Source organism: Oryza brachyantha, chromosome 10, assembly GCF_000231095.2.
Source record: "Oryza brachyantha chromosome 10, ObraRS2, whole genome shotgun sequence".
In the NCBI taxonomy this organism is placed as follows: Eukaryota; Viridiplantae; Streptophyta; class Magnoliopsida; order Poales; family Poaceae; genus Oryza; species Oryza brachyantha.
The window spans coordinates 867,698-887,881 of NC_023172.2; the positions used below are offsets into that span (position 1 = coordinate 867,698).

The 20,184-nt window shown below is 40.4% G+C and overlaps 1 protein-coding gene and 1 pseudogene across 1 annotated transcript; both read left to right on the forward strand.

The window, feature by feature from the left end:
• Positions 1 to 4,711: 4,711 nt before the first annotated feature.
• LOC102715698 (acyl transferase 15-like) lies at positions 4,712 to 5,987 on the forward strand. The gene has a single exon (XM_006662087.2). It carries the CDS (start codon positions 4,712 to 4,714, stop codon positions 5,972 to 5,974), a length of 1,263 nt encoding a protein of 420 aa, XP_006662150.1. The 3' UTR covers positions 5,975 to 5,987.
• An 11,413-nt stretch (positions 5,988 to 17,400) lies between these two features.
• On the forward strand, positions 17,401 to 20,145 carry LOC102715976 (annotated as a pseudogene).
• Positions 20,146 to 20,184: the final 39 nt, after the last annotated feature.

The following is a 20,184-nucleotide window of genomic DNA, read 5'->3' on the forward strand; positions in this document are numbered from 1 at the left end:
CCGCGGTGAATTTACCTATTAGGAAATGGGGATGGGTAAAATATAGTACCCATGGGGATGCAAATGGTGCCAACTTAATCCCCGTCGGGGATGGCGGGGATGGGGACCACGATGCACCACTCCCCGTCCCCGTTCCCATGGTGACCCGTTTATACTGCTGAGGGACCTAATACAGACTTTAAATATGGTTTGGCCCAAAAGAATAAAGCCCACAAGACATGATATATAGGCCTAACCCTAACCCTAGTCAATGTTGGTCAGACTCAACACAACAGCTCTCTGCCTCTCTCTCCACCCGACCCCTATCCGCCCGACTACAGCGCCACCACCATGACGCACTGGCCGGCCGTTTGTCGCCTCTTCGCCCGACAGCCACCTCCCATCGCGCCACCTTCCTCACTGGGCCAGCCGCCCGTCGCGCCATCCGCTCACCCAACGCGCCGCCTCCTATCCGCCAGCATGTCACCTACTCTTCGCCCGATGCGTCGCCGCCCCGTCCCTCTCTGCCCGTTCACCAGCTCGTCGCTTAAAGGGGACAGCCGGCCGCCCGTCGCCTCTCTGCTCGACAGCCACCACCTCGAGCGCTGCCTCCTCATCCGCCAGTGTGCCCCTCCTTTTCGCCCGATGCGCCGCCGCCCTATCCCTCTTTGCCTGTTCACCAGCACGGCGCTTCACGGGGCGGGGAAAACCACGGTGAAAAAATTACCGTGATGATTGGGGATGGGTTCAATGTAAGCCCCGTTGGGCTTTGCGGGGACGAGTCCCGTGTTCGATATAGACTCGTATCCTCCCATGGGTATAAATATGTATGTCTGAGGTCATTGTAAATCATCTACTTCTACATAATATAGATCAATTACTCTCGGCGCATCACCACCCTTCTCACCAAGGTTTCATCACCGGCAGAATTTGGCATCCAACGCGGGCTGCATCGTCTCGATCTCTAGCGGAGGGGTAAGTCCAACGTTCCGCCAACCATGGTAATCGTATCGGCTAGATTAGAATTGTCTCGGTTTGGTCCGATCTACTGATATGCTCGTACGGTTGCTAGTTATTTTATCAGTTTCAGCTTAGGATACTTTTGTATCTTGAGTTGATCTGGTTGACTAATTTGGGTGATCTAGGTTGGTTTGATATTTGCTATTTGACATTTTCAATCTAATACTGTCTCGGTTCGGTCCGATCTATTAGATTGCGTTTATCAAATAGTTTATACCAGATTGATGTATCTTATTCATTGTTTTATCGGAGTACCAACCAATAAGTTATCAATCATCGGCTCATCGGCTTGATAGCAATCTAGATATATTTAGTATCTATCTGAACATTGCTAGGAGTAATCTTAAACTGTCTTAGTTTGGTCTGATCTTCTATGATTATTCTTAGTAATCTAGGCTAAATATTTTATAGATCTTAGTTGTTTGTCAGTCGTTTATAGCTGTTGATCCTTGTCGATCTACATGCTCATTATATTCATATCAATAGAGTAGTTGATTGACTTATTGCATTATTTGTATACCAATCGACATGATTTACTTAGATCGGTAGCTATTTACGTTGCATCGACCTATGAGATTTACATGTTCATTGGTTTTGGCCGATTGCAGCAAATGATTTCACTATTTATTTAACTATTTGAGTTTATATGTATCGGCTAGTTTCTCGGTTAGTTTCTCGGTTACTTATCAGCTCGATAGCTGATCGGCTTGTTTTACTGTTTATCTTGTCAGTTACAGGATCAAACTAACTGGCACGCCCACGCATCTTTTAAGAATTTAGCTCTAACACTGGAGCGGTCTTAGAGTGACTCCCAGACCTTCGTGTGTGACACGTTATCAGTCACGGTTTGACATCAACAGGTTGCTAGCTATCGTATCCGTTTTAGCTTAGGTTACTTTTATATCTTGAGTTGTTCTGGTCGACCACTTTAGGTGATCTACGTTAGTTTGGTATGTGCTATTTGACATATTCAATCTAATTTTGTCTCAGTTCAGTCCGACCTATTAGATTGCGTTTATCAAATGGTTTAGATCAGGTCAATGTATCTTTCTCATTGTTTTCTCGTAGTACCAGCCAATAAGTTATTATTCACCGGCTTGATAGCGCGATCTAGATCTATTTAATATCTAGCCTGACATTACTAGGCATAGTCTTGAATTGTCTTGGTTTGGTCCGATCTTCTAAGGTTATTTCTAGTAAGCTAGGCTAGATATTTTACAGATCTTTGTCGACTACCAGTTGACTATAACCAATGATTCTTGCCAATTTACATACTCATATTTACATCAATAGAGTAGCTAATTGCCTTACTGCATTATATTTACATCAATCGACTTTGTTTATTTAGATCAGTAGTTATTTGTATTTCATTGGCTTATGAGTATTACATGCTAGTTGCTTTTAGCCGATCATAGCAAAGGATTTATTGTTTATTTAACTATTTGAGTTTATATGTATCGGATTCTCAGCCGATCCAAACTTTCAACAATCGATTGTTCAGCCTATTAGCTAAACGCTGCTATATCAACTTCCGATCAGTTGGATTCTTCGTTACCTATCGGGTCGTTAGCCGATCGACTTGTTTTAGCATTCATCTTGTCAGTTGTAGGATCAAACTGACTAGCATGCCCGCAATTTCTAAGAATTTAGGTCCTGCATTGGAGCGATCTAAATTAGAGACTTCTATGCCTTCGCATGTGACACATCGGAAATCAGTTTTTGACCTCAATGGTTTCTTAAGACTTGTTTTATTTGTTTATCAAGACAATGATTTGTGTTAAATTGTTATAGTGTGTCCTTACACTGATCTATCATGTACCCAGATTTAATACATGTTATTGTTTGAATAAGATGTAATTTCTGGACGTGACACAAACCTAAAAGGTGAGTTTCCTCATATCCCTGAATGAACAAGTACTTATCAATCATCAAATCTAGCTAAGATGAATGCAGAATTTTGTATACGGCCTTATCAAGTACTTTAATGTAATATAATTTGCTATTCCAAAACACTACCATACCGCTGTCAAGAAAAACATGATCCAATACCTATCCAAATTTGGCGGTCCTTGATTAAAGGTTAGGCATCAAGAAAAATTGACAATTATTGCTTGTTTGACAAATCAATATAGAAAGGTCCTTGAATTATCATTAGGCTGCAAAAAAATTATTTGCTTGTTTGACAAAGCAAAACAGTGTACGACTCGATTGGTCGCCGATTGTACGTGTACTAGCAGGTACTCCCTGCTCTTGATTTTATTTGACGTGAATGGCATTAATTTGAACGTTCATTTTATTGATTTTTTTTACAAATATATAAAGTTATAAGTTACGATTAAAATTTGTTTAGTAACAAATCAAATCAATAAAAATAAGTTACAATTGGAGTACTAATTACAGGCAGCAGCAACGATTGATCATCGTCCTGTTGTTATAAAGCATCCAGCGTGCACTCCGATGTCACTGTATGCCGTGAGCCATCAACTCTAATAACGAGTTAGAACCTTGATTTGTGCCCATGATTTATATGTTGTTAACTATCTCATGCAGATGCACATACATAGAAAAAAAACTATGTAAACAATCAAAATTCACAAATACAAATTTAATTCAGTACAGCGTGAAACTATGTATAATATATATATCTGTATATATAAAATAAAATCTACGATGATATGAGTTCCAGTAAGCAAGGTATATTTTTTTTTCAATCTAATACTCATACAAGGATAAATAGTGGTGCTGAATCTGTCACCTACCTCATCACCAACTCTCTTATATTTTCTAAAATGAAAAATAACTAATGATATATATTAACTCTATTTAAATAACATACTAATGATATTTTTAATAAAATTTGGTTGTAGAAAATGCTAAGCAAGAAATAATGCATTAGTTGTACTGTTGTAAATATATATAAAAATAAAATCGTATTATTCTAATTGCTTGCATGTGCTGATACAAGTATTCATGGCTGGTATATGAATAAAATGTTCCATACGTACAACGAAACGTACGTACTTGGCCAGATTCATCTTTCACCGCGCATTCGTCCCATTCCTCCTCATCTCTATATTTGTTTCGAGATTCATGCAAGTTGCGATGGAAAAGATTCACAACATGCCCACGGATGAGGGGATTTGATTCCTTTACGACCGCGTTCGGCACCCCATGACCCATATTTTTCTCATATTTCTTGTGCAGGCTTAATTACCAAACTAATAAATGATATATTTTAACAAAAATTTTCTATAACAATTTTACTTTAAAGTATCATATTAATCTCATTTTTAAGTATTTAGCTAATAATTAGCATACATTAATCCACTGCTACTTTTTCCACGCGTGCTTATAAGTCAAGCAAAGAATGCGGCCAACCTCGCTCCGCTAGTTACATACCTATCTTATTATATTATATTATATTATATTACAGTTATTACAATACAGTTATACTCTATCTAGTCACTATTATTTATCGTTTCTGATAGCCAAAGACTGCTAGGTGTAAGTCATTTTCACTATCCAAAACCTCAAATAATTCCAACCAAAGGTAGTACTGTAATTGTACTATGCTGCATAAAGAAATATATAGATGTCCATTTATTCAATCCTAGTGTGCGCCATATTACTATAAATAGACATGCGTGGATTTGCATAAATTCATCAGCTCGCATAGTCATCACAGCCTCATCGAGAAACAAGCTGATCAAGGATGAGCATCGTGGTGACCAAATCGCCATCGGTGGTCGTCCGGCCATCGGCGCCGGTGACGATGGACACAAGCAAGATTGTTCTCTCGCCTTTCGACAAGCCTGTTGCCATCATGCCGACGGCAGTGTTACAGGTGTTCGAGCATCCGATCCATGAGCCCGCGGAGACCATAAGGAGGGCCCTCTCTCAAGCATTGGTTCACTACTACCCGATCGCCGGTCGTCTCACCGTCGACAATAACGACGTCCACATCGACTGCACCGGCGAAGGCGTGACCTTCGTCTCCGCGTCCGCCAACTGCACCATCAAGGAGTTCATGCGTGACATCGATGAGCGGACTCCTGATCCCGCAACGGCGGTTCTACGGAAGCTCCTCGTCGACTACCCGGCCATGGGCTTCCGCCACCCTGACCCTTTTGTGATGATGCAGGTCACCGCCTTCTCATGTGGTGGCTTCGCCGTCGGGGTGACGTGGAACCATGGCATGGCTGACGGCTTCGGGATCGCACAGTTCCTACAAGCCGTCGGCGAGCTTGCCCGTGGACTGCCAGCTCCGACCATCATACCGGCCCGGTGGGACGAGGCAACACAGGCTGTATCTCCTTCCTCCCTCTTGTCTGCTAAGCACATTATGCCCAGCGTCACGCACCCACTGAATCTTACCTTGCATAACCTCGCCATTTCATCGAGACTGATCAGCAGCGTCCGAGGTTCATCGTGCACCGTGTTTGAGGCAGTGGCTGCTGCACTATGGAAGTGCCGCACACGGGTAGTCATGTCAGACCCGGAGGCAGCCACCATGCTCTTCATGGTGGTGAATTCACGCAAGTACATGGGCGTGAGGGACGGGTACTATGGCAACTGTACCACCCTGCACATGGCCATGGCGAAGAGTGGCGAGGTGGCGAACAGCAGTATCCTAAATGTGGTGAAGATTATAAGGCGTGCTAAGGAGCAGATACCTGAGCAGCTGAAGAAGGGAGAAATGGTACCACAGGCCATTCGCGAGCTCAGCGAGAACATGAACATGGTGGCAAGATATGAGAGTGCACTGGTTTTAACATCGTGGCGAAACATCGGCTTCGAGGACGTGGATTTTGGCGGTGGGAAGACGACGAGGGTTATGACGGTGTACCAGCCGACCGTGTTATGGCCGATGTGCGTGGTGTGTCCGCCATGCTGGGAGAGCGGGGCCAGGGTGCTGTCCAGCTGCGTCATGGATCATCACGCCGATGCCTTCCTTCGAGAAATAGCCATGGTCTAATCTATATGTCAAAATAAACGCAAAATTATCTATGCTCTGAAATAACAGGTGCTGCATAACTACATTGGACATTTTACCATCTTAATAAAGTACCTCTGGGTAAAATACTTAGAGTTCTTTTTTACCATACTTAAAAAATATCTTAAGTTACCATATTTTTAGTGTAAAAAATATGATACCTTGAGGTACTGTGTAACTTGAGGTACCAAAAGTTTATATTAAAATTCTTGGTATCTTGAGTTACTTGAGTTACTTTTGAAGGATAGTAAAAAAACTCTTATACTTAAATTTTTTTATACATAATATTTGAAGTACTAAGTTTTACCTAGAAAATATGATACCTCCATATAATTTCTCAACAATTGTAAGATTGCTCAACTACGGATCATGTTATTCTATCGATTAATCATGTTATTGCTTAAATGTTCGTGCCATGTGCATCTACAAGATTAAGTTACTGATAATGCCTATAAACTCCGTGCCTCTCTGTACTACTGTATTATATATAGCACTTGCTACCTGCACTTCCGAGAAACTTTATATGCATAACTACGAATCTAGATAGTAGCTTGTTGACGACTTGACGTGTATAACTAGAAACAAAGTATTTAGGATAGATGTATTCTGTCCATCGCATATTATAATATATTTTGGCCATACATTCAAAAATTAATATGTACTAGTGATCAACTCATGCGTTGCGCAGGTCATTGATATTAATAATAATGTGACTTTTTTGTAAACTTTATTTTAAAGTTGTAATTAATGTAAATAAATTTTATACTGTTTATAGTTGCAGGATAATTAGTAACACAAATATAATCCACTATAATATATTTATATTCAGACTTCTTTCTTTCAAACGATTCCATCCGGAGTGCCTTGAGCCGGAGTGGCCTTCAACTGAGTGCTCTAAGCCCCAATGGTTCACGTAGACGCAATAGCGTTAAAATAGCTTGAACAATTGATAAATACATCATTTAGCCCAACAATATACCATAAGGTTCAATCAATAGATTGATCCGAGTGGTTATCTACCCAAGTGCAATAGCATCATTTAGCCCAACAAAATACCTAGGTTGGGCACAAACTTTTACGGTATTTTGTGCCTAGACTGTGCCCATCGAGCATCTGGATCTACAATAAAAGACCAGCCAATGAGGACATCACTCCTTCGGATAATCACAACAATCCTTTGTTGATCATTCCATATTCATGAGAATTAAATCTATAGGGGAGCTCATTTCTAAGTTCTTCTCTACATGAGGTTGAGAATAGATTGCTCCATAATCATTATATTACGATTAGAAATAATGGAGAGGGCAAGCAGATACTTAGGGACGGACTTAGAGGCGTGGAGGACCAGCAAGAGGCATCCAAATCAAGATGGAGGTGCAAACCAAGTCGACTTCGAGTATGATTCAGAGTCCGGCCAGGACCAATCAACACAAAAGCGGGCGCCCAAGTCAAATACAAACTCGGATTGGGGAGTTCTTTATATGGATGGAAAGCTAAAAAGATAAAATTTCAAATGGTTCTGGTCCCACATCCAAATTCATTATGAGTCAACAGGAATTTTCGAAACAAGTTGATGTTCAGAATCTGTCCCGATGCTACGTCACCAAATATTGGCCCTTTGGGTCGTGTATTGAGTGTGGCCCATTAGGGTTTCGACCAGGGGGTAGCCACGACCCTAGGGGCTTCTTAAACTCAGTAGCCGTCATCGTTTAGGTTTGGGTTTTTCTTAGATTAATCTGTTTAGAACAGTTTCATCGTTCGTTCGGTTTGTGAGATCCCAACTTGTGAGTTTAATCATTCATCTGCAGTTTGTTTGCGTTCTTTCTTATTCTTGTTTGTGTTGTTCGATTGGCAAGCAGAGATTAGCCTTCACGGTGAGGTCAATCTGGTTTTGACATGGTTGATAACTAGAGGAGATGTGGTGGTGTGATTGCTGGGCTCAAGGACGTGTTCATTAAGAAGTCAGATTGAGTTGTGTCGCGACTCCACCAAATCAAGAGATTATCACAACCTATCAGGAGATCGGGTACCCTAGTACACATCACCAACTAACGACAAAAGAGCACACACTACTACAAAAGTGATTTTTCTATACGAGACCCCATGATTTTTGCAAACGGACGACAACTAGTGGCGTCTGCAAAAATCGATGGTCATTTACCCATACGGCTACTTAAGTGGCCCTTATGGAAAAATCAATTTTCCCATGCGGGCCTCTTAAGGGGGTTGCATGCAAAAATGAGCTCGTTTTTGCACGCGGCTCACTTAAGCGTTCACATGGAAAAATCGATTTTTCCATACGGGCCACTTAAGCAACTGTATGCAAAAATAAAAATTTAAAAATTTAAAACTAGTGTATCTCACTCATATGAACTCCAAATTGGATGAATTTTTTTCCTAAATATTTCTAAAATCATGCTCTATTATGTTATTATGTTCTTACTGGTATTATATTGGCTATTTTTTCTTGTGACTTTGTTTTATCAATAAAAAATTTGAATTTTAAAACTTCAAATAATATTTTGAAGCAATAAATGATTTCAACCGAAAAAATCATCAATAACAAAGTTGTATACCTCATCAAGATCTATAACTTCTATTTTAGTCATTTCCTCATCCGACAAAGTGATTTATAAGATTATTCACAAAATGTATATTTCTTATAAAACTATATAAGAGATGTATAAGAGATGTACATTTTGTGAATAAACTTACAAATCACTTTATCGGATGAAGAAATGATCAAAATAGAAGTTATAGATCTTGATGAGTTATACAACTTTGTTATTAATGACTTTTTCAGATGAAATCATTTAGTATTTAAAAATGTTGTTTGAACTTGTCATAATTTGAAATTTATAATCAAATTGTTCAAACAAAGTCATAGAAAATGAGCAATACAAAAGTTATAGATCTTGATAAGTTATAAAACTTTGCTTTTGGAAATTTTTCCATTTGAAATCATTTACTACCTGAAAACTTATTTGAATTTTTTATATTTTAAAATTCAAATTTTATATAATTCAATCAAACTCGGATGAAAATGAACAAAAGAAAGTGGGTAGATCTCAATGAGTTCTACAACTTTGTTTTTGGCAACTTTTTCATACAAGTTCATTTAATATCATAAAATTTGATTTGAAGTTCTCATATTTTTAAATTAATTTTTTAATAACTATTTTCGCATGCGGTCCACCTAAGGTGCCGCATGTAAAAATCTATCCTTTGAGTGGACCGCATGTAATGTTTTCCCTCCTCCACACTTCAAAAATTTTCATGTCTTCTCCTCTCGCCTCCTTTCTCTGATATCTCATTCCTATCTTTTTCTTTCTCTTCCTCTCTCTCACTCCCTTCCTCTTCCTGTCTCTCACTCTCTTCCTCTTCCTCTCTCTCTTTCTCTCCTCGATCTGCACCCGACCGAGGAGGAGGCAGCGGAAGGGGCGGCACGGCCGAGGAGCCGACGTCGGGAGTGGGCTGGGGCGCCGCAGCCGAGCAGCGAGCGGCGGGGGCCGCGAGAGGCGGCAGGAGCGAGCGACGGTGATGGATGGCGGTGGGCGACGGCCGTGCAGCGTGGATCCGGCGAAGGGGGCCCTCCCTCGTGCGGATCTGGTGGCGGCGGCAGGATCGAGCGCCAGCATTGGGAGCGTGCGGTGGTGGCAGTCGATGGCCAGGCGACGCGGATCCGGTGCAGGGGCTCCCTGGATGGGAGCGAGTGGCGGCGGCAAGAGCGAGCAGCCGGCGTCGGGAGCGAGCGGCTCCCGGCGCATGGCCGATGATGACGATGAAGACGACAGCGACCCCGACGACGACGATGAGTGGGTGACGACGACGACGTAGGTGGTGGTGGTGATGGCGGCAACCCCAACGGCGACGATCCGGCGGACGATTTCTCGCATGCAGCTGGCCCAGCCGATTCTGTAGTAGTGACACCGTTCGTACAAAAAATAATTATGCTTTTCATGTTACCATTGAGGAAAATCATAAATATCATAATGTTTCATTTAGACTTGTTGAAAAATGTGTCACTTCCATGCATTACGAACGGCTCACTCCCGTCAAAAGGGGAGCATTCTCACTCAGTCAAGAGTGGATAACGATAATGGCATTTCTCAGACAAATTCGTTTGCACGATGACATTTTACAGACAATGGTATTTCTTAGACAAATTTGTTTATATGACGACAATGGCATTTCATCCTATGTCCTGCACTTCTCCAACCCCATATCAATAATCCCCTGGCCAAAGTTGCGCCTCTGCCCACTACCTGCATCTCAAAGCCTATAACCATCATCATGGTCCACCTTTTCCACATCATCAGCTCTCTGCAACACCGTCTTCTCCCGTATCACCAGTTCTCTGCAGCATTGCCCCCTTCTCCACGACTCCACCAGTCATCGATCTGCCATGCCGCCGATCGATCTCCACCTCATCGTCCAAAGTGATAGGAACATGCAACTTGATAGCAACCGTCGCATAAACAAACATTCACCCAACAAAATCAGAGATGGTTGAAGTAGTTACAAAACTAGAGAAGATGAATGTTGCTAAACGCATTGACATAAGGGTGCGACGGTCGGAGAAGCAACGGTGTAGGGAGGACATGCTGATGGCAGCAAGGTGACCAAAGAGGTGGCAGTGCTAGGAGGGTTGGCAGTTGCGGCATGGTGGAGACGTAGAGAGGAGATTGGCAGTTGAGGCATGGTGGAGACGTAGGGAGGAGAGAAGAGGCATAGAAGCTAGAAGGGGTGGCGGCGCTAGGGGAGCAAAGAGGAGAGAGACCTAGGAAAAGGATACCTGAGAATTTGGTATCACGTAGAAACGATTTGGGAAGAACACCTCACACCCAATGTAGAAGTAACCACATATAAATATATCCGAGAGAAATACAAATTCTTAATTAGAGTATACAAAGAATAAAGAGATCATATACAAGTACAGTTGTACATGTCTAATAAGACAAAACATTCCTAATAGCAAGGACACCACAACCCATGTCTATTTTCGGTGCCAGCAACCCAGCACTAATGAATTACTGTTCTATCGAATTCACAAGAGGAACTGACCTGCTTACCCAACCCTCTGGATGGCTGTTTCCACGGCGTCGCTACGAGATGCCTCCCCCGTTGTCCGGAGTCTCAAGCAACGGGAATCTGGGACATGCCCATTAACAGAATTGATCTCCTGCCACAGTTCAAAAGGTTCATCAATTTCTCGGATGTCCATTCGTTGCTAGATAAATTGATTCACTGGTTCATTGACCTAGGCTTATTATATTGTTGGCAAACTGTTACTTGGAACTGTGATCCCTACCACATGGAGGTCATCGGTTAGTTGTTGTTTCAATTGCCTGTTCTTGTGTTGCCCGTGGTACTGTGATCCCTACCACATGGCGGCAATGCTCTGTTGCTGTTCATATACCTACCGGAGTACTGCCAGGTACTATTGTATGCTACGGTGAAGAACTTAAGATTAAGGGTTTTTTTACCATCCTTAAAAATTATCTTAAGGTACCAAGAATTTTAGTATAAATTTTTAGTATCTCAGGATACAAAGTACCTCAAAGTACTACACTTTTTACACTAAAAAGGGTGGTACTTTGAGATACTTTTTCAAGGATGGTAAAAAACCTCTAAGATTAAGGCTTCATTACCGACACAACTGCGTTCAATTAGTTTTTTTTTTGCTAAGTGACTTTCCCCTGTTAACTCTTGTATTTTGATGCTTCTAATTAATCATTGGTTTTTGTCACATTTGCCAAACAAATTGTTTCATAGAAAACGATACATTTGATTTATGTGGAGGATTGGACTAGTCTCTATGCTCATACATGATAAAGTGAGTAATATCTCACACAGATTAACTCGACATGGCAAACCAGACGAAGATACAAATTACAACTCACAAAATGTGATTACACAGTGATAAAGGTTTAAATAAATAGGAGATTTTAATTAAAATGGGAAAACATGCTATAGGGATATGTATCAAATTTCTTTGTAGTCTCTCCAGGTTGTATTGCTTGACTTTGTTCCGAAGTTCTGAAATAACTAGATGACTGAAGCAATGAAGCACCTTTAATCGGATAGTATCCAAGGCATATGCATAGAGCTATAGTTAATGGGAATTTCGGGCTGACCCTGAATCAATAGAAGGGGAATAATAATGTCAGAAACACTAGTCAGAGGGTTTTATTGCTAACATTTTTTTAAAAGAAAAAATCAGACCTGCATCATGGTATATGGCTATGATGGTGTTAACACCCCTGCTTCAACTGGACACTTTGACATGTTTAAACCACTTTCCTCCTTGACCTATGCCTCTTGACTTATCCTGGCCATCATTTTGCTTCATTACTACAATAAAATACTTTGATGACTAATTTAGATTATACTATTGTAGTCAAGGGCATAAAGTACTATTTAATTCAAAGTAGCATATAAACCTGAATTATCCAAATCTAGATCAGTCCTTAACTTCAAGTATTTTTCCACATCTTTTGCTAATTTCTATACATTGTTGGCAGCCATAAAGTACGTTTCATCCGACTCTGCAGCTCGAGAATGCAGCTCGAGAAGCTATTGGAACGAACGTTCTGCATAAGTCTTTCCTCCGAGTTAATAACTTTATTTTAGGATCTTCATGTGTGCCTACTTCTTCGAATGCTAAAACCCATATCTTGAGCATAGGCGTTATAAAAGCTCTTGTTCACTGCTGAATTTCATACTAGTTGTCTTCATTTTGAAGGAATTTGCTTGTGGCATAGCTTCAACTTTACTACGATCATGGTTCATATACCAAAGTTTCTGTTGGAACAGGTTATAAAAGAAGCATTTCTTAGATGAGATTTTACTGAAAAGGGACATGGGTTTTAGAAATCAAGTCTGAATGATTCCTCATGAACAACTGCGAAAACTTTATGAGGTCTTACCGTCTTTAATTCCCCTCCCAGATTACCATGAAAGCTACTCGTGTATCACTCTTTAACAGACCTAATAACTCTACTTTGGTCTCCTGTTATGACTGATCTCTTCTTCTGACTTTACAAACATAAAGGTCCAAAACACATGCATAATCCCAGAAAGCAGGGGTAGAGGACATATTTGCATGAATCTTGAATGTACCGTACTTTACTGACAAAACATGCTGTCATGTATTGTACTATACTTGGAGACCTGAAAATGACTAAGAATTCATGCATTGCATGATTAGCAGTTGTCCTAACAAACATACATACATGCATAACCTGCATCCGAGAAAATGAAATTCAGATGCTAATGACCTAGCCAGCTTCCATAGTGAATTAAAGCATGAAACACCGGCACAAAAGATAGCTGTCCCTCTACAAACAACTCTTCTGAGAACCTATATATGTATATATATACACGCTTTGCTGCTTTGGGGTCTATTAATAGAGATAGCGCCATTCATGGGTTCAGCTCTTATCATATGTTGAAACAAACATATATAGTTCATTCAACTCCAAGAGATATTAGAGGATAACTAAATAATATATATAGGATGGTTTATATTTCATATCTATGTGGCATCCACGGGCTTGATGAAAAGTCACAAGGAGACGGATGACTTTACACGCAACGCAAACAAGCTTGGAGGCGGCAACGATTATAGAAATATAGTTGTCTGTGGGTAAAACATACATAGTCGAGACGTATATATTATCCAATATAGCGGCAATAAGGCTATCGGTAGTGGCAGCAACGTCCAATCTGTTGTGACATTTGACAGTAAAAATTAAATGGTTGAAAGAAAATTTTATGTTTTGGACATTGCATAATTTTGTCTATCCATAATCATATTCAACCAAACGAATTTCATGGTCATATACGTACCATCAAGCATGTTATTAAGGCTTGTGTATACTAAAGATGTACTAAACATGAATCTTATTGAGGACGTGCGTATGACTCTTTAATATAACGCAATTGGGATCTATCTTCTAATTCATATAAAATAAAGTATTTAGATAAATTCGTGCAATACCATTTAACAACGTTCTTTTACCACAATCTAATAGAAATTCACTGCAAATCAAAGTCCAGGTAAAAGAAAAACATATCATAAATCTTAATAATATGAAATTCTTAAATTTAATTATCTGTATAATGATTAATCTTATAAATTTCTACGCCTCAAGAAGCCATGACTTCATCACTTTTGGTCTACACAGCTTGGCATTGTATTATCTTTGGACCACTCATCAAAACTTCACATGGTGTCCAAAAAGCAAGATCGAAACAGACCTGATGTGGCTGTCAAAGAGGAAGTTGACCACGTGAACTTCATATGGTTTTCAATATCTATACCTATTATAAAAGCATGAGTGCTTCCGTCGTCCGTAAATCCATTTCCCGTACGTTTTTATATGAGTCACGCTCAATCGCGGTACTAAAAGACTATGCGGCCCAGTGGATAAGAGGCTTTTCTACGGAAGAGGAGGTTCTGGGTTCAAACCCCGCCACGATAGCCATCTTGGCGACCGCATTGACCTCATTCCGCTCCTCATCGGTGGCCTCATCAGCGACCGTAATGACCTCTTCCCGCTCCCCTTTGACTCTCTCTGTCGCCTCGTCCTCGAAGGCGACGGCGGTGGCCATGACTAGGTTGACTCAGGGATCTAGGTTTCGGAAGCCCCAGTTTGGCGGTCCGATCCACCATTGGATGCTAGCGGCGCTAATGAGAGGGAAGTGAACATGGAGAATATAAGGTATGACCCATTAATCTAAAATACTAAAACAACACACTAAAAGCTCTACCACTTGAGTGCATATTTGGTTTGGGGTTATTTTGATGCTCTCGAATATTGATCTGGTAATTTATTCTGCTTTTATTAGCATCACAATAAGTTGCATATATACAAATGCCAAAAATTAGTACCCTCACAGCTGCTCATGTGGCAATAGGTGAGTTATCTAATCAATAGCTTCTTTGGCCTTGGGTTATATTTCGCTGCTTTATTGTTTATCCCATGGTGGGTGGAGGCAATAGATTATGCATGTACTATATGAATGATTGTTTATTATATATTTAGCTTTTCCTGGTTTTAATTCCTGTCCTTTTTGGATGAAGACATGCTAAAAGCACATTTACATGTGCATATATTCGTTCGTACAATGATTTGAATCCTAATTGCAGAGTGATGAAACCAGCCATGGTTTTGAATAAATTGTGAACCATATATGCATACCCTACAAAACCAATGAGCAGGATCTGAACCGTGTCGTTTATATTATTTTAAAGAAATGTTGTATTTGTACAGTACAGATATACATGTAAGGATTTGACACCAAATTTATCAATCCATGTATGAGCATGAAGAGCGTGAATCTAACACAACTCACAAACTAAGCTCTCTGGAGCAATCTTGGGATGGGTGACCGACTGAAAAGTTATTCCCGGGTGCGCATGAGTGAGGACAAAGTTGGGATGGGTGACCGACCGGAAAGTTATTCCCGGATGCGCATGAGTGAGGACAGTGAGCAGAAAAGATGTGTGTGAGGGAAGTCTTGATATCCAATATAAGGAATATTTTACTTCTCTTTTATTACATTTTTTCATCAATTCTCCTTTGTTGTCAAAATATAATACACCCCCAACAATGATCTATGGATAGAATACCAATGTTTATATTCATTTATAATGTATCAGGGAAGGTCATATGCTTCTTTTTGTCCCGTGGCGGTGCACAGGCATTGTGCCAGTAAGAATATAAATGAACAACTGCACCTACCGAGTAGGAAGAATGGGGAAAGAAAATACTATGTATATAATTCTCAAATTAGGTGACATCTAAGTATGTATGAAATCAATCATACATAATCTCTACTGAATTTTCGGGCAAATTTCATATTTTTAGTCACCTTAGTCATGTAATGGAACTATCGACAATCTGGATTAGCAGTAAAACTATAAGGTTAACCCAAGTTCAAGCTCTTAAGTTAAAAATAATATACTACTCCTGCTTGGATTTTATATTTATCAACAACGAACTTATCAATCTATTGAGTCGTGCTCCTTTGTGGACCCTCTGCCCCCTTATGTACTAAGGGACGTGATTACATATAGAGTTCTAATCTAATAAGATCAAACATATTCAACATAGATACGGCCAAATCCGAAAACCTAGGAATACAATCTAGATATTACTAAACTCCTAATCGACCTGGTATAATATTACATTATCTTTTCTTCTCAGGACCTCCTTCCCTATACAAATACGTACATGTTTAGGGTACCCATACTCAGGTATCTCACAAGAACTATATCTATATTACATAAGTAATATCTCAGGGGATATGGCACATAGGTTGCTAGGGAAACTAGGGACAAGGCACTGGTTTAGGAGCAGTACAGGGAAGGTGGAGACATGGATGCAATTGCAACCAGGGTGGTTATAGTACAGGAGATCTCTAGGACAATGTTTGTGTGTGCGTGTATGATTAGTTATTTGTTTGGAGTGGATGCTAATGTTGTTGTGTTGTGGCTCGTCGAGAATATACGAGATTGATCCATGGGATCAAGATGGGAGGAATTATGGCTTCTCAAGCTCTTTCTCCTAACAGATAAGTGAATATACTACAAAATTAATGAGTTATAAATCTTGTATGTGTATGTATATGCATAGAAATACATATTATATACACAGAGACACACATATACACATATATACAACATAATTATAGGAGCTATACACTTGGAAAGTATATATATTTATATTTTATAAAATTTCTAATATATAGAAAAAATTTGTCTATGCATAGCAACAGGGGATGTAGAGTTGATATGGATCATTCGATTGAGGTAGATAATTCTAAAATGTTGATTTGTCCCATAAGATAATGAGTCATGAGTTTTCTTACCCTATAGTGCAATAACTAGTGTGAATCATTACTCATTGTCTCACGAGACAAATCCATAAAAAAATTCTTTCTATATTAGGAACTTCCTATAAAATATAAATATATACAATTTTCATAAATATAGCTCTTATAATTATGCTATATATTATGTGTGTTCCTATAGTTATCAAAAGTGATGAATTTGTGGTTGCTTAAGTTTTAGAAATTTATAAGATTAATTATTATACATGCAATTAGATTTCTGAATTTCATATGATTAAGATTTATATTAAGTTTTTCTTTTACCTAACCTGTGATCTACAGTGGATTTTTGTTAAGTTGTAACAAAAGAACATGGTTCAATGAGATTGTATGAATTAGCCTAAGTACTTCATTTTACATGATCTCTGCCGCCTCGTCGCCTCGCGGGTCGACGAAACCCCAGGCGCGCGTCGCCGACGCCGGCGAGACGGAGAGAGCGACTTGAGAGGAGGAGGGTGGGGGTGCGGGGGTGGGGGAGGGGGATAGGCGTTAGGACGTTGCTTGACAACATGGAGAGGTGCTTCCCATATCCACGAGACCCTGTGGCGGAGTCAATGTCTTCAGCGGTGACGGCGGTGGAGCTGGTGGCCGATCTATCTTAGAATCCGCTAGTAATTTAGGCGGTTGATTGGTTGGTCATCTTTGCCCTTCGATTCGAGTCCGTTGGTTGGCTGAATTGGGATTTTGTTTAGGATCATGCCCTCGAGAACAAAGTCTGATTGTTTGGGAGTACAGGATGAACTGCCTGTTTGGGGATTATTTGGGGGAACAGCAGAATAGTCGTGGGAATTGGGCGGAGAAGTTGTGATTGATTGCGTATTCCCTAGGCTTCCTTCCTTGCTCTGTTGCTGGCCATTGTGGTGCAGACATGCTTACTCTGGTAGTGGTAGGCAAAAGTTAAGCAATTTGTTGCAGGTTGAAACGAATAGTGGTTACTAATCTGCACTCTGCCTGCCACTGGGGTCCGCGAACACGTTTATAGGGGGTAAACTGATGGGCTACCGATTTAATTGGCTTATAAGCGGATTGGCGGATCGGCCCACTTACACCCTTACCTGCCACAACTGTCATGAACTCAACTGCCTGCGTTATGTAAACAGTGTAGCCGTTGATTGCAGAAAAAGTTTCTTTTTTCCTTTTGGAAACATGCATTCATTGAAGGTAGAAAATCCTTTTATATTAAAATCTAGCAGAGGAGTGAAATTGGTTGCTGTTTTCTTCTAGTTACATGACTCCTCTTGCTTTGGTTTTTGGAAATGTTTTTGACATGGTGACCAACAGCCAACAGGAAAAGTCCATTGCAAACAAGTTGTAGTGAACTTTGTAGGTTTGAAGTTAAGCCTTATTGGATGATTCAAAAGGGACTGATTTATTACGTGTCAAGTCTGGATTATTGATTACTTGGTAGAGAATGTGTTCAAAGTATCGATACAGGTGCATCGTTTTCATGCCTCCTTGCATTCCCATCGTCTGTTCTAAATTGGAACTGGAATTAATTTGGGAGCAATTTTATAGTTCTCAAGGAGATGCCAACAGGTATCAAAATTTTAGTGTAAAATTTTAGAATTTTTTATCATCCTTGAAATGTATATTAAGATACCAAGAATTTTAGTATAAATTTTTGGCACCTCAAGGTACAATGGTATACACTTTTTACGCTGAAAAGTATAGTAACTTGAGATACTTTTTCAAGAATGATAGAAAAGCTCAAAATTTTGGTACCTCTTGGTACCTAGGTATACCAAATTTTAAACTAAAATTTTAATACCTCTCAGTATCTATTAAAGACTATAAAATTACTCTTAATCTGGTGGCTGAAGCTCCAGAGAGAAAGGGAAAGGATGCAAAGGAAACCAAGGAAGAAAGAGAGGAAAAGACAAAAGAAAGATGCCCAGTTTGGTGAGACAGCTGACCCTCATTCTAAGCATGGTCATAAGAAGAGAAAGCATGAGAGCAGTGGAATAGTTCGTCAGGAGAGAAGGAAAGAGTATAAGGTTACTGTGGAGCATTTGGAGAAGAGCAGTCTTTCTGAAGAGCACGAGGCCCCTTCCTGCTGTCAGGCTTTGCGCTGTACCCCAGAGAGCTCAGTAAGAGATTGAGGACTGGGTCTTTCAACTAGTCCTAGTCAAACTAGAAATGGTCAGCATTCATTCTAACATTTCCTTTTTCTCTGCAATCTATTTTCTTATAAGAAATCAATTTTCTCCATGTGATGCTAATCATATGTGTGCTGCAGTTTTTCTTCGTGTAAAGTTAGCACCTACAAATCAAAGAAGAGGTCAAGAAGCAACTGCAGGAATGTCAGTGACGCCAAGAGTTACTGGACAGTTACGAGCCAAAGAAATTGGAATGGATGTGTCCATGACGAATAGGAAGAGAGAGTTCCAGCCTCATGTCAAGATGGTGTTAGTGCTGAAACAAGTAGTTACCCAATAGAAGAACATGTCGGTAAGGAATGGCAATTGTCTGGGTGAATCAAAAAAATTCAGTCAACAGCATGATGCAAAGTCCATGCAAAGAGTCAATATCATGTAGAGAATTAGCACTGAGTCAAGGCTGACTGCGATACAAAGAGTTGATCCTCATTCATCTGAGAAGGTGGTCATGCAAATAGCTAATCCTGCACCCACAAAGGTGCCGCAAAGGGTTAAAGCTGCAGCAGTTAAGGCAATGCAAAGAGTTGGTCCTGCACCCTCAAGGGTGCTGCAAATGAGTTGAAGCTGCTCCTGCGAAGGCAATGCAATGAGCCAATCCTGCAACCTCAAGGGTGCTGAAAGGGGTTGAAGCTGCTCCTGCGAGGGCAATGCAAAGAGCTGGCCATCTGATTCCGTCAAAAGTATTCCACAAAGAGAGTACTCAAGTTCCTGTGGATCAGTTCACGAAAGAAACAGGAGCTGCCCTACTTGGCCAGTTCAATACAGAGCGATCTAAGCCAAAGGCGTGTGCTGATCCATCTGTCATGTTAAACAAGCCGAAGATGTGCGTTGAGCCACCTGCCCTGCTGAACAGGCCGAGGGCATGTGTTGAGCCACCTGCTTTGCTGAACAAGCCAAAGGAGCGTGTTGAGCCAGCTTGTTATCAAGCAGCAGCAACAGATTATACCCCCTACAAATGAAGAGCATTGTTCTGTTGGGAGTGTCTTGGATGCAGCCGTGTTTCGTTGCTTCAGTTTTCCAGCTTTATCTGTAATGTTATTTGATAACGGTGAAATCAATGGAGATAATAACAAGCAAAAAACTTCAAATACAGTTTGATAACGTCCTCTCTCTTGTGGCTTGGGAAGATTCATTCAT